Here is a 15,360-nt window from a genome sequence, read left to right as displayed (position 1 = left end):
CCCAGCTGCTTAGAGACTGCAATGAAGTAAATGGCATGTCACAGGTGTCTTGCTTGGCTGATTTTATAAAGTCAACTATCTTCTTGGAGCATTAGATTTGATCTAGAATTAACAGCTGGGCCTGAAATAAGAAGAAAATGGAGGCAATTCTGTTAAAGACTGTAGTTACAGCTGTCCCTCTAGATAGACAAAACATAATGTTTAAAAAGGCACAGGATACCTCTAGAGTTGGGTTCTTTACTACAAGAAGACAGGTTTCAGAGTAGCAGCCGTGTTAGTTTGTATTCGCAAAAAGAAAAGGAGTATTTGTTAGTCTCTAAGGTGCCACGGGTACTCCTTTTCTTTTTACTACAAGAAGGGATTGGAAAAGCAAAACATTTTGATTCTTACTTTACTAAATGGTGAATGAGGCTTTTCTTAGTTGGATGGAAATGCAAATTAAAAATGCACAGAAACACCATTCTAAAATGGTATTTTTATTTAAAGAAGCTTTAATTGTGCATAATATCTAAGGTCTTATCAATTTTTTTTATATTAAACCAATTTATTAAATTAAAGGAAGTGTTAGCTGTAATAACCAGAATCGGCTCAATTCATTAATGTCCTCTGAGATCATTCTCAATCTAGTTTTTATGCATAGACTAAAAGGAGAAAACAAGTTTCCTAGTTTTTCAACTCACTGATTTCTTAACTTTGAATGAACTAACTAGTCACTAAGGTGCCACAAGTACTCCTTTTCTTTTTGCAAATACAGACTAACACGGCTGCTACTCTGTAACTAGTCCCTGAAATGATTCCCTCTGCACTTGCTGAAGAGGCTACTGCTGTCAAAAACTGGTTATTGCACTTCAACCTCTGGCTCCAGGAGCTTCTACCAATTCAGTGGTCTGACTTTCTTTAAAACTTGGCATCAAATGTGTAGTAATTTTTAATCTAATTTTAAATTTGTGTCCTGTTATGAAATATTAGTGGTGCACTTCATATCTTGTCCTCTCTGTGAAAGGCAACCAGATTATAAATTACTCATGGGAACTAAAAGTTGGGAACCCCTGGTGCAGATTGTGAGTGGGTGTGAAAAGAAGGGAGTCTGTTTCCATTCTGAAAGTAAGAGAAACAAGCACAAGTATAGGTTTAGTTTTGTCAGTTAATAAAACTATAGGGTGAGAAGGACCACAAATTATGTAACTCTACCTCTAGTCTAACCTCCTGCCAAGATGTAGGATTTGTCTCTGCCAGCTGGCTTGGATAATTATCCAGCATCTTGTTGAAAACCTCCACTGAAGGAGCTTCCACACCTTCCCTAAGGCAGTTTTTTCCATTGTCCTGCTCTTCTTACAACTACTAAGTTTTTCTTGAGCCTTAATCTAAATGTGCTGTGCTGTAGTTTGAAGCCACAGAGGGCAGAACAAGAGGCAGTGGGAAGAGAACAATTTTTCTCCATCTTTATGGCAGCCTTTCAAGTAGTTGAAGATAATCATGTACCTCCCCCTTATACCAAACTAAACCTAACCCGTTCTTCAAAAAAAAAAAAAAAGTACTTGTGGCACCTTAGACTAACAAATTTATTTGAGCATAAGCTTTCATGAGCTACAGCTCACTTCATTGGATGCATTTGGTGGAAAATACAGTGGGGAGATTTATATACACACACACACGCACAGAGAAAATGAAACGATGGGTTTTATCATACACACTGTAAGGAGTGTGATCACTTAAGATAAGCCATCACCGGGGGTGGGGGTTGGAGGTGGGGACGAGGAAAACTTTTCATGGTGACAAGCAAGGTGGGCTGTTTCCAGCAGTTAACAAGAATATAACACAGCTGCTACTCTGAAACCAGTTCTTTCAGCCTTCCCTGATATGGCTTGCATTACATACCTTTGATCATCTTTGTCACTCACCTCAGGTCCTTTTCAGTTCCCCTACATCCTTTCTGTACAGCAGTGACCAAACTTAGACACAGTATTCTAATTGAGGCCTGACCAGGGTTGAATAGAGTGGTAGTGTCACTTGTATGCTATGCTTCTCTGAAATCAACCCAAAATTGAAATGCTGGATGTGTTTTTTCACCACAGCAGTGCATTGATGACTCGGGTTGGTCTACCATGACTGATTCTTCTCAGTAGTGGTGCTGCCAAGCCAGTTATTCCAGATTCAGCGTATCAGAACTGGAAGGGATCTCAGGAGGTCATCTAGTCCAATCCTCAGGACTAAGGATTATCTAAGATCATGCCTGACATGTGTTTGGAGATTTTTAAGAGCAGGTTAGATAATGATGGAGATCCTACAACTTCCCTAGGCAATTTGTTCCAGTGCTTAACCACCCTGACAGGAAGTTCTTCCTAATGTCCAACCTAAACCTCCCTTCCTGCAATTTACTACTTGTTCTATCCTCACAGGTTAAGAACATTTTTTTTCCCTCCCTCCTCATAACCTTTTGTGTACTTGAAAACTTATGTCCCCTCTGTCTTCTTTTCCAGCTTAAACAAACTCAATTTTTCCAATCTTCCCTCAAGTCATTTTCTAGATCTTTAATAATTTTTATTGCTCTTCTCTGGACTTTCTCCACTTTGGCCATATCTTTCCAGAACTGGACAATACTCCAGTTGAGACCTAATCAGTGTGCAGTAGAGTGGAAGAATTACTTTGCATGTCTTACAACACTCCTGCAAATACAGCCCAGAATGATGGTTGCTGGGTTTTTTTTTTTTTTTTTGGCAACAGTGTCAGACTGACTTATATTTAGCTTGTGGTCAACTGACCCCCAGATCCCTTTCTGCAGTACACTCTTTCCTAGGCAGTCATTTCCCATCTTGTATGTGTGCAATTGATTGTTCCTTCCTAAGTGGAGTAGTTTGCATTTGTCCATGTTGAATTTCATCCTGTTTACTTCAGACCATTTCTCCAGTTTGTCATTTTGCAATAAAATCCTGTCCTCCAAAGCACTTGCAACCCCTCCCAGCTCAGTATCAGCCACAAACTTTGTAAGTGTACTCTATGCTGTTATCTAAATCATAGATGAAGATATTGAACAGAACTGGACCCAGAACAGATCCCTGCAGGACCCCATTCGTTATGCCCTTTCAGCATGACTGAACCACTGATACCTACTCTGGGAAGGGTTTTCCAATCAGTTTTGCACTCCATCTAGGTTGCATTTACCTAGTTTGAGAAGGTCTTGTGAGACATTATCAAAAGCTTTACTAAAGTCAAGATATGCCACGTCTACTGTTCCCCCTATCCACAAGGCTTGTTACACTGTCAAAGAAAGCTATCAGGGTGGTTTGACACAATTTGTTCTTGACAAATCCAGACTGTTGCTGACAAATGCTGACTGTTATTTATCACCTTACCTTCTAGATGTTTGCAAATTTGGGTATGTCTTTACTACCTGCCAGATCAGCAGGCAGCGATCGATTCAGTAGGGGTTGATTTATCATGTCTAGTCTAGATAAGAAATCTATCCCTGAGCGCTCTCCCGTCGACTCCTGTACTCCAGCTCAGCAACAGGCGCAGGCAGAGTTGATGGGGAGCAGCAGCAGTCAACTCACCGTGGTGAAGACAGCACAGTAAGATGATCTAAGTACATCGACTTCAGCTATGTTATTCATGTAACTTTAGACAAGTTAGATGTCTTCAAATCACCGGGTCTGATGAAATGCATCCTAGAATACTCAAGAAGCTGACTGAAGAGATATCTGAGCCATTAGCAATTATCTTTGAAAAGTCGTTGAAAACAGGAGAGATTCCAGATGACTGGAAAAGGACAAATATAGTGCCAATCTATAAGGGAAATAAGGACAACGTGGGGAATTACAGACCAGTTATCTTAACATCTGTATCTGGAAAGATAATGGAGCAAATAATTAAGCAATCGAAGGCCTGGTCTACACTAGGTTGGGGTGGGGGGGGAAGAAATCTATCTATCTAAGTTATTCATGAAGCTGAAGTTGCATAACTTAGATAGATTCACCTCCAATCTAAGTTATGCAACTTCAGCTTCATGAATAACTTAGATAGATTTCTCTCCCCCTCCCCCACCTAGTGTAGACCAGGCCTTTGATTGCTTAATTATTTGCTCCATTATCTTTCCAGATACAAATGTTAAGATAACTGGTCTGTAATTCCCCACGTTGTCCTTATTTCCCTTTTCCAGTCATCTGGAATCTCCTGTTTTCAACGACTTTTTTCAAAGATAATTGTTAACGGCTCAGATATCTCCTCAGTCAGCTTCTTGAGTATTCTAGGATGCATTTCATCAAACCCGGTGCCTTGAAGACATCTAACTTGTCTAAGTAATTTTTAACTTGTTCTTTTCCTATTTTAGTCTCTGATCCTACCTCATTTTCACTGGCATTCACTTTGTTAGAGGTCCAGTCACCACCAACCTTCTTGGTGAAAACCGAAACAAAGAAGTCATTAAGCACCTCTGCCATTTCCACATACTCTGTTGTATGTGCATTTGGTTTTTCTTGTTTAAGTGTAGCCTCTTACATTTGTCTTTGCTGAATGTCATTCTGTTGGCTATAGCCTAGTTCTCCAATTTATCAAGATGCCTTTGAATTTTAGCTCTATCCTCCAAAGAGTTTGTAACCCCCGCCCAACCACCACCACCTCTGTCATCTGCAAATGTGATCAACACAGTCTCTTACCATGTTCAGGTCATGAATAAAAATGTTAACTACCATCAGACGCCCAACAGATTCATGTAGAACCCTTCTTGCGACTTGTTTCCAGTGTGACATCATTCCAATAGTTACTCTTTGTGTGTGGTTGTTTAACCAATTATGGATCTATTTAGTGTAGTTCTACCAAACCTGCATTGCTCCAGCTTACTTATGAGAATGTCGGGGGAGTGTGTCAAAAGCCTTGCTGAAGTGCAGGTATATTATGTCCACTGCCTTCCCCTATCCACCAAATCAATTAGATTGTCAAAGAAGGAGATCAAGTTGGTTAATACAGTTAACATAGCTTTCTTACCTCTTGCTGGGTTTCTGCCTTCCGTGGCATTAGATCTGTAACTTTAGCACCACCAGGCTCCTTCTTGTAAAACTCTATGCCTTCCATGGGGAGGTAGGACTGATTGATACCCTGATGTTAAAAAATAGAAGGATAACATAGTGGGGACTCTTAAAAGATGGCTTCAGTTGTGCAGTGTGTTGGAACATTTTTGATAGCAGGGACTGGCTTGCTTTCTAAACTCTGTCAGGGAGATCTCATGCACCAGAACTGCTCCAGTGACCAATTGTTTAGAAACACTGCTCAGGTACATGTAAAACAATGTCTTACTGGGGTAGTGATGAGGTACCTATAACCTTGTTAATCTAAGAGTCCCAAACATTCAGTGGTGCTGGATCTCAACGGTACTGTCTTGGAAACTAAGGTTCAGTGTTTACTTCTAGACCAGGTAACTAGAAAACTTTAGCCAGACAAAAAGAAAAGGAGTACTTGTGGCACCTTAGAGACTAACAAATTTATTTGAGCATAAGCTTTCGTGAGCTACAGCTCACTTCATCGGATGCATGTAGCTCACGAAAGCTTCTGCTCTAATAAATTTGTTAGTCTCTAAGGTGCCACAAGTACTCAGTCTGTATTTGCAAAAAGAAAAGGAGTACTTGTGGCACCTTAGAGACTAACAAATTTATTAGAGCATAAGCTTTCGTGAGCTACATGCATCCGATGAAGTGAGCTGTAGCTCACGAAAGCTTATGCTCAAATAAATTTGTTAGTCTCTAAGGTGCCACAAGTACTCCTTTTCTTTTTGCAAATACAGACTAACATGGCTGCTACTCTGAAATCTAGCCAGACAGATGTGTATGTATACAACCTCATTAAATTATTTAAATAGGAATGCAAGAAGGCGTTCCCTCCCTTCATAAGCCTGGTCCCTTTGCAGGAAGTCTTTTTTCTAGGCATTGTCAATCAACTCTTCCCTCCAGAAGCCTGCTGATAGGGGGTTAGTCAAGTTAAGTACCAAGCATAATACAGCAAGAAATTCTTTCACTTTATGCTTTAATTTCACCCTCCATTTAGCTATATAGATACACACACAGACACTCACTCTACCCAAAATTCCTCTACCTCCCTATTACTGATGGAAGGGGAGGAGGGATAATCAGACCTTAAGTGATTTTTAAAGTCATAGTGTGTGAGACAGTAAAACTTGGGTGTTCAGGCTCCCAGGTTATATGCACTTTAGCCACAGTCTTCTTTCCCTCCGTTAGGTGAAAGTAGAGGTAATTACTACACGTCCTGTAATGTTCGAAGGGTAAACAACTTTGTGGAAGTTCTCTTCAGTCTATTTTTTTCACTCTGCTATTGACACTCCCTATAGATGTCCTACAATAACCAGTACTTGCGGTTTTTGTAGCAAGTATTTTCCATTGCAGTCAGATACTGTGAAGTAGTGGGGTCTATTCTTTCATGTGCATGCCACTGCCATTAGTAGTGGTGAGTTGTAGCTGTCTGCTTAGACCCTGCAATGTGAATAACTTTGCTACTAGTGTGGGAACCCACCTGTACTCCCTCTTCAATAAAATCCACAACTAATCCCCTCCATCAGGGTTCCCATGCTGGTGCTGATTCTGTAAACACCGCTCTTCTTGCACATACTGAGCAATTAGAGCATGCTACTGGGCAGTGACGTGTTGTTAGCAATCCTGTTCTTTAATAAGACCTAAAATGGTGGTTTCCTGACCACCACTGAGCATTACACATTGCTTGGCACATGCTCCCCAAAGTGGTGGCACCCTGCTTTCCTGGACAAATTGCTACACAAGCAGGGTCTGCCTCCTTATGTTCATTGGTAGTATCAAGGGTGAGGAAACCCTATGGCCAAGTGCCAAATCAGTTCAAAGGAGGACACCTGCACCCCTCCACTAACACTGTCGCATCATAGTGCTCACCTGTTTGTGGGGCAGGCTAAGCTCTTCATCCCGCCTACCGTCTGCTATACGGACAACCACAGATGCCCCTCTTACCAACTGAATCTGTGAGATGGAGAACACCTGTCAGCCTGGTGTTTGGGGATAACTGAACAGCACCCACAATTGGAGTCAGATTTTTAAAAACACACAAAAAAAACCCCTTAGCTCCTAGCTGATCTCTCTATGACACTGACGAGGGGAATGACTTGGCCTGGTTATGGATTCTGCACTCTCAAAAATCTTCTCTTTGCACTCCTGATAGTTATAAGTGCTGCACTATGTTGACCTGGACAGACACAGTGGCCTAATACTTTAGGCTCTGCGCCAAAGCAAGTGCACCCGGGGAAATCCATTTTAATTTGCTAAAGGAGGTTATGACACTTGGTATAAAATGTCACTAAATCAGCACTCTCTAGGCAGCCCACAAACAGCATTTTACACTTTGCACAGCTGTGAGTGACATGAAGTGGAAGCAGTGCAGGGCTCCATCTAAGTTCTGGCATGGGACTCCTGGCTCGGCTGCATACGATGCAGGAATTTAAGAAGGATGTCTACGCTCAATTCATTGGTACTTAAACTGCAGCACCAGACTTTTTCGTACGTAATTAGTCCCGTTTGGAGACAGCGTTTCTCTATAAATATGAGGCATAAAAAGCATTCAAATTTGGGACAAGCCTAGAAGCATTTGGCCCGAGACTGACGTGTATCTGTGTTGTATTTGCAAACAGATTGGCGCATCAATAGACATCAGACCAGAATAAAGTTCAGTGTTGGAGGAAAGATTAAAGGGAAACAGCTTCTGACCTACCGAAGAAATTATTTATTTAATTTAACACACTTTGCCAAGTGGGGGCTAAACAGCATCATACACTAAAACCAGTTGGGAGGGCTAGTGGAGGGAGGCCCTTGATTCCTCCAAGATCATGAGCAGTTTGAAAATAATACTCATGTTTCAGGGTAAGGGCTCTGTAGGATGGGTGAGGTAACATTTAGTCTTGATGATTTCACTTTAGAGGGCTAAAGATGAGTTTTCTACTTGCCTGCACTACAAAATTCAACCTTGAACTGAGCACAGACGGGTCTGTTGTGCCTGTCCAGTGGGGAACAGTTATATTGTGCAGCTGGCACGTACAGGACAGTGCTGAGACCTGGAGCAGAAAAGAAGCCAGCTGGCTCATGCCGAGCTCCATTGGCTCTGCAGGACTAACACGATTTTTAGTCCTTTAAGGCCCTAGTTCTGACCCTATTGACATCAATGGGAATTTGACCGTGCAGTGTGACGGGTCAGGAGGGGTCATTTTTCATCCCAGCCTTAACACTGTAGACTCATCTCGCTATTACACAGTGATTAAAAACACAGTGCACAGGCGTGGCATGATTTACTCACCACTTTCGTGTTTGCCAGCCCCTGCATAACACTGGCACACGGCCCCTGGGATAAGGAGGTCACCATGTTCTGTTGGAACATGAGGAACACTCACACTTAGCTGAAGAACTAGTAGTCTGCACACACAACTGCAACGTGTAGCCTCCCTCCCCACCCCCATCATTTTCCCACAAGATGAGTCCAGTGGGCAGGAGGAGCTGCAGAAGCAGCCAAAGATGGGACCTTTGGCCAGAGAACTTTTGAGATGGGACTTTCTCTGCCCTGTGCTGATCAGCTGTTTCACAAGCGTTTCACCTCAGTGTCACACCCACATGTGCCCCACCTGCCCCGTCCCCTTCACTTAACATCCCCTCTCCCATCATGTCTCTCCATTTAGCTGATCTCCTCCAAATTAACCCCTGCCCCCTCACTCCAAAACCTCGTGGCACTAACATACCCTTTGTTGCCATCACACTGTTCGCTCTGCATGCGTTACACCCCTTCCCCATGTCGGCTACTAGGGTATGTTGACACCGGGATAAAAATCCACAGCCGGCCCAGGTCAGCTGGCCTGAAAAATTGCTGTGTAGACCTTTGGGCTCAAGCTGGTGCCTGAGCTTTAGGGCCCTGTGAGGTGGGGACCCTGCCAGCTGTGGGTTTATCATCCCTGTGTAGATGTATCCTTAGAGTGTGAGCTCTTCAGGACAGGGACTGTCTGCTGCTTTGTGTCTCTACAGTGCCCAGTGGGGTCCCACTCTTGGCTGGTCCTTGGGCATGACTGTAATAAACATGACTAATAATAATCCTTAAAGACTAGGGCACTTGAGATGATGATGCTGAGTAATAAGGGACCCTGAGCAGCAAGGGAAGAGGAAAGGAGCCCTTCTCTCTGTGCAGCACTTTTCATCCCAAAGGCGCTACAGAAAAACATGAGGGCACACAGGAGAGAGCTGCATTTGAACGCCAGTGGGTCTCTGATGAGAACTGGTCTGTACCTGGCTGGGAGCCCCCTGGTACAGAGGCAGCTGATAAACATCAGTGTTGCAGTAGCCACTAGAGAACACTTGGAGAGCAGTCCATGCTTCACTCCCCAATGCATAGCACAGCCTTTCGCCCTCTTTCCTCATGATTCCTCTCTGCATTGGTCTGGGGGCTGTCTTTTTGCCCAGAGTGTCTGGTTCAGAGTTCACCAGGACTTCGTGCAGGTGGATAATCACCGTTAGATACTCATTATAAATCCTCTGGGGAAAGGACTGGAAGGAAACAAAACATTGGCTGTGGAAAACTAAAAACTGATCAAGAAACTGGAGACCATTTTGTGAGCAGAGGGGGAAGCTACCACTTCATTAAAACAAAACACTTCAATGCATAACCTAATGGACCAGTGGCTTGAGCAGCTGGCAGCGTGGATTCTGACTCACTATGTGACTGCTGAGCTTCCATCTGTCCTATCTGCAAAATCAGGATCCTCTGACCCTGCTTTGGAGTTCACACCATGCCCCTTGGTCTGACAGGGACCGAGTCTAGTGCCCTTCAAAGCCTATATCTCCAGGTTCTCTCTGCGAGCAAGGCAGTGTTTTAATGTGGACGCTGGCCCAAGCTGTGTTGTAACGTATATTTAAGATGTTAAGTTGCAGGTGTGCTTAGAGCCTCGTCAGCTGCATTGTATCAGGACAACCAACTATCTCAGGGGTGGCCAATCTGGGCTCCGGAGCCCCATGCGGCTCCTCAGAAGTTAACATGCGGCTCCTTGTCTAGGCACCGACTCTGCAGCTGGAGCTACAGGCGCCAACTTTCCAGTGTGCTGGGGGGTGCTCACTGCTCCACCCCTGGCTCTTCCCCAGGCCCTGCCCCCACTGCACCCCTTCCCGCACCCGTACCTGAGCCTGCCGTGCCCTTGCTCCTCCCCCCCACCCCGCAGAACCTCCTGCAGACCACAAAACAGCTGATCAGGAGGTGCAGCCAGGGAGGTGGAGGTGCTGGGAGTGGGGGGGGCTGCTGACGCGTTACGGTGGCTCTTTGGCAATGTTCATTGGTAAATTCTGGCTCCTTCTCAGGCTCAGGATGGCCAGCCCCGAACTATCTCAACCCACCCTATGGGTTCCTATGTAAATGAGAAGCACCTGCAGAAAGCAATACCTTGAATCCATCCAGCCACACAGGCCATTGCTGGTAGCTGTCAAGGTCAAGTTCCTCCACAAAGACAGGACGATCGTATTTTAGCCAGGGTCTCCCAAAATAAAAGGCCCCAGGGGGATTGAAGCAGAAATGAGCCACTGTCAAACCAGACCAGGGTAGATTCTTGGCACCATCCATTGCAAACTGGAACAACCGAGAGCAAAGAGATCAACAGCCAGGGACATTTGTAATCAAGAGACTGTGGATGAACTAATAACAGCGGCATACCATGGATGGTCAGAACGGCTGCACAAAACCAGGAGTCTGACTGGGGGAAGTGGAAGGGAAACACCCCTCAAGCTGTACTGTCAATTCCGGAACAATTGGATGGTTCCGCTCGAGCGGGGGTGGCCAAACTTTTTGGCCCGAGGGCCACATCGGGGTTGCGAAACAGTATGGAGGGCCGGGTAGGGAAGACTCTGCCTCCCCAAACAGCCTGGCCCCTGCCCCCTATCCGCCCCCTCCCACTTCCTACCCCCTGATTGCCCCCCTCAGAACCTCCGACCCATCCAAACCCCCCCCCGCTCCTTGTCCCCTGACTACCCCCTCCCGGGACCCCCCGCTCCCCAGGATCCCACCCCCTATCAAACCCCCCCATCCCCTGATTGCCCTGACCCCTATCCACACCCCCGTTCCCTGACAGGCTATCCAGGACGCCACCCCTATCTAACCCCCCCTCCTCCTTGTCCCCTGACTATCCCCTCCTGGGAACCTCTGGGACCCCACCCCTATCTAACCCCCTCTCCTCCTTTTCCCCTGACTATCCCCTCCTGGGAACCTCTGGGACCCCCCCATCCAACCCCCCCCGCTCCCTGTCCCCTGACCACCCCCCCAGAACCCTCTGCCCTTTATCTAACCCCACTTCCCACCCCCTTACCATGCCGCTCAGAGCGGCAGGACTGGCAGCCACGCTGCCCAGCCGGAGCCAGCTGCATTGCCCGCGTGGCAGCATAGCTGCGGAGGAGGGGCCACAGCAGGGGAGGGGCCAGGGGCGAGCTTTCCCGGCTGGGAGCTCAAGGTCCGGGCAGGACAGTCCCCTGGGCCGTAGTTTGCCCACCTCTGTGCTAGAGTGACCAGAAGTGGAGTCATTAACGACACTGGACATTTTTTTTTGGAGGGGGGGCCAGGAGGGGGAGGAGGATAATAAAATCTTATATTCTCTAGAAAGCGGCGGGGCCCCAGAACAGGGTGCATGCAGCGTGTGTCTGCGTATCACCTGGGACCAGCTCCATCCTATTCCCATGTGGAACCTACACAAACGCAGCAGCGTGTGGAAGGAAACCCTTTGCACTGATAGTGGTCACACTCTCCCCTGGTGCCAGGAGAACAAGCTCCTCCACATTCCATTACCTAGGTGGGGCCCAACAGATGTTCTCCGACTGAGAAACACACACGGTCCTTGAATCACCTGCAAGACAATCCTGACCTCAGCACCAACCTCTCTCTTTATAAGCCCAATTCCAATGTCCACTAGGACACGATACAATCATTTAAGACTATGATATGCAATTGGACCTGCAGGGGAATTCAGGCAGGCAACATACAACTACCCGAGTTAGAATTTTGGGGTTTACCCCTCTAATCTTCCAAAATTGCCATGGACTCTTCAACTCCCCCAAGTGATCAGCACCCTGGTTTTACATCTTATCCAAAAGACAGGGCTGATCACTTCCATCAGCTCTCACAAGCTAAGCAGAATCAGTTCAGTACTTGGATGGGAGAGTGTGATTCCCTAAGTAGCAGCACTAAATCAATGCAATCGCATGGTGCAATGTCTACTGATGGACTGGTAGTTTGGCTACAGGATAAGGAAAATACATGGCCAGTTCCTCAATTTTTCTGAGGCTCCAATCCTTCCACTCAGGCATTAACTGGGGAGCTTAAATGGACAGCATGCAACTGTGAAACATTTACTGCTGCCTCAGGTGCTATGTTTTTAAGTCACAGCCACAGCAGAACCCCAGAGTTGCTGTCATAAATATAAAGGGAAGGGTAAACACCTTTAAAATCCCTCCTGGCCAGAGGAAAAACCCTTTCACCTGTAAAGGGTTAAGAAGCTAGGATAACCTCGCTGGCACCTGACCACAATGACCAATGAGGAGACAAGATACTTTCAAAGCTGGGGGGGGGGAACAAAGGGTCTGGGTCTGTCTGGGTGATGCTTTTGCTGGGGACAGAACAGGAATGGAGTCTTAGAATTTAGTAAATAATCTAGCTAGAGATACATTAGATTATGATTTCTTTAAATGGCTGAGAAAATAAGCTGTGCTGAATGGAATGGATATTCCTGCTTTTGTGTCTTTTTGTAACTTAAGCTTTTGCCTAGAGGGATTCTCTATGTTTTGAATCTAATTACCCTGTAAGGTATTTACCATCCTGATTTTACAGAAGTGATTCTTTTTACTTTTTCTTCTATTAAAATTCTTCGGTTAAGAAACGGACTGCTTTTTCATTGTTCTTAAGATCCAAGGGTTTGGGTCTGTGGTCACATATGCAAATTGGTGAGGATTTTTACCAAACCTTCCCCAGGAAGGGGGGTGCCAGGTTTTGGTGAGGATTTTGGGGGGCAAAGACGTTTCCAAACAGCTCTTTTCTAATAAAAAACCCGGTTAGATGCTTGGTGGTGGCAGCGAAAGTCCAAGGGCAAAAGGTAAAATAGTTTGTACCTTGGGGAAGTTTTAACCTAAGCTGGTAAAAGTAAGCTTAGGAGGTTTTCATGCAGGTCCCCACATCTGTACCCTAGAGTTCAGAGTGGGGAAGGAACCTTGACAGTTACGAACACCAGAGTTACAAACTGACCCATCAACCACACACCTCATTTGGAACCGGGAGTACACAACCAGGCAGCAGCAGCAGAGACAAAAAAGGGCAAATACAAACCGGTGCTGTGTTAAAGGTAAAATACTAAAAAATAAAGGGAAAGTTAAAAAAAAAATTTGACAAGCTAAGGAAACTCTGTGCTTGTTTAGTTTAAATTAAGATAGTTCAAAGCAGCATTTTCCTTCTGCCTAGTAAAGTTTCAAAGCTGTATTAAGTCAATGTTCAGCTGTAAATTTTTGAAAGAACCAGAACGTTTTGTTCAGAGTTACGAATAACTTCCATTCCTCAGGTGTCTGTAACTCAGATTCTACTGAACTTACTATTGCACCAAATCTGTGGCCAGCTAGGACTTCATGGCAACAACAGAGATAGAACTCAGACCCTTCTGCTCAAAGACACAGGAAGCTCTCCGCTATCCATGAGTGGTAGAGGGCCAATGATACACAATCAAGTATTTCTTATTTCACCCGGAAGAGGACAGGCCCACACACAGGCATTAGCCAGTACGTTTCACTGTACACATCTGCTGTTCACCTTGATGCCGTATGTAGGGAGGTATCGAGAGACATAGGTAAGGTTGAAAGGCTGAGGGCTGCTGTCCATCGTCCTAGTCAGTGTCTCTTTGATCCAAGCAGAGATCTCCTCATTTGTGTTCAGCTCCAGGCCTTCGTTTCCAGCAAGCTGAGGGGCAATCTCCCGAACCAGCACTGCAGACCTGAGCACGGGGTGGGGGGAAGTGAACAGAAAGCCACGACGTTGAACAGAGGCCCAGAGTCGGGAAAGGCTTGCAGAGAGAAGTGCTCCATCCATCTGAAAGCAACACCCCACACCTCTCACTCAGCCCCAGAGAGAAGCACTGGGAGACAGATGCTGCCTGGCTGGAACCATCCATGGGGGTGACAAAAGATTGCATTACCCAGTCTGCTTAGACAAGGTCCAAGACTGGAACTGCAGAGGGGGCTGTGGGTCAGGGTGCAGGTCTAGAACAGCAAGTGTGATGCTGAGCAAGAACGAGATCCACCGGGCGAGCTGGTGGGAGAGTGTCTCCAGACTGAAACAACAGAGGGGAGGCTGAGGGTCAGGACTGAGATGTCTTGGTGGAGCTGAGTGAGGGAGCCCAGGGCAGGAGGGGCCGCAGATCAGGATTGAGGGGCACAGGCAGCAGTGTGTGGGGCACCTTCTTGCATTCGAGCTGGTGGCACACAGTGCTCTGAGCCATTGGCATGCTAGCAATGCTTTACCAATGCCCCTGCTGCCCCTGTCCTTTCAGGGGCAGTAAATTCACCCACACGATTAAGCCCAAATAAGAAAAGCTCATTCCTCTCACGCCCCCAGCTCCAGCTGACCTGTTTCCCATGGTGCTGTAGAGACACCTTTCTCCAGTGGTGGGCACGACCGAGTCTGAATAATAGACCCCATCTGAATAGTCAGGCCTGGGCTGGAAGAGGCTGAGTCTAACCCAGTCCGCTTGGGGAATCAGGCTTCTCTGCAGGATTTGGTGGCTGGAGTCCACAGGGGCTTTGAGCAGCCTAACTAGCAGGCTGGCACATGGGACGTACCTGTGGGAGGAGGAGCGGCACAGGGTGAGAGCCTGCACAATCCACAGCAAAGCGCGGGACGTTACAGAGACAAGACACAGAGAAGAAGGGAGTGAGCCGGCCGGGAGCCGGGTGCGAGGGGGTTACCGTCCAGCGGAGGTGAGAGTGCCGACAGAGAACGGCTGGTCCGTGTCAGGGCCACTGTGGTACACACGAAGCTGGTGGGCACCCTCGTTCAGAGAGACCTAACCAAAGCAAAAGCTACAGGTCACTTGATGCACACTCCACTGCTAGCCACAGCTTCCCCCTCTGGAGGGGAAGGAACCCATGGCTGCCCCCATCACTTTCCTGGGCAGAGCCTGCAGGGCATGGACTAGCAAAGTGCACTTCCTCCTAAGCAAAAAGAAAAGGAGTACTTGTGGCACCTTAGAGACTAACAAATTTATTAGAGCATAAGCTTTTGTGAGCTACAGCTCACTTCATCGGATGCATCCGATGAAGTGAGCTGTAGCTCACGAAAGCTTATGCTCTG

At 46.3% G+C, this 15,360-nt stretch overlaps 1 protein-coding gene across 3 annotated transcripts in view; it reads right to left on the bottom strand.

The window, feature by feature from the left end:
- CCDC17 (coiled-coil domain containing 17) overlaps positions 1-15,360 on the bottom strand; it is a 49,644-nt gene that overhangs the window by 7,224 nt on the left and 27,060 nt on the right. Inside the window, exons 24-32 of one of the 3 annotated variants that reach the window (XM_043520402.1) lie at positions 14,976-15,073; positions 14,637-14,849; positions 13,825-14,005; positions 10,432-10,614; positions 9,288-9,545; positions 8,314-8,382; positions 6,906-6,989; positions 4,981-5,091; positions 2-121 (exon numbers count right to left, since the gene is read on the bottom strand). In XM_043520402.1, coding sequence (XP_043376337.1) covers positions 92-121; positions 4,981-5,091; positions 6,906-6,989; positions 8,314-8,382; positions 9,288-9,545; positions 10,432-10,614; positions 13,825-14,005; positions 14,637-14,849; positions 14,976-15,073 — 1,227 coding nt within the window. In that variant the 3' untranslated portion in view covers positions 2-91. The other 2 variants (XM_043520401.1, XM_043520403.1) reach the window with 2 other exon arrangements.

The sequence above is a fragment of the Dermochelys coriacea genome, chromosome 8 (assembly GCF_009764565.3).
Source record: "Dermochelys coriacea isolate rDerCor1 chromosome 8, rDerCor1.pri.v4, whole genome shotgun sequence".
Lineage (NCBI taxonomy): Eukaryota > Metazoa > Chordata > Testudines > Dermochelyidae > Dermochelys > Dermochelys coriacea.
The sequence above is the reverse complement of the archived record's forward strand: the minus strand, read 5'-3'. Positions and strand labels throughout refer to the sequence as shown.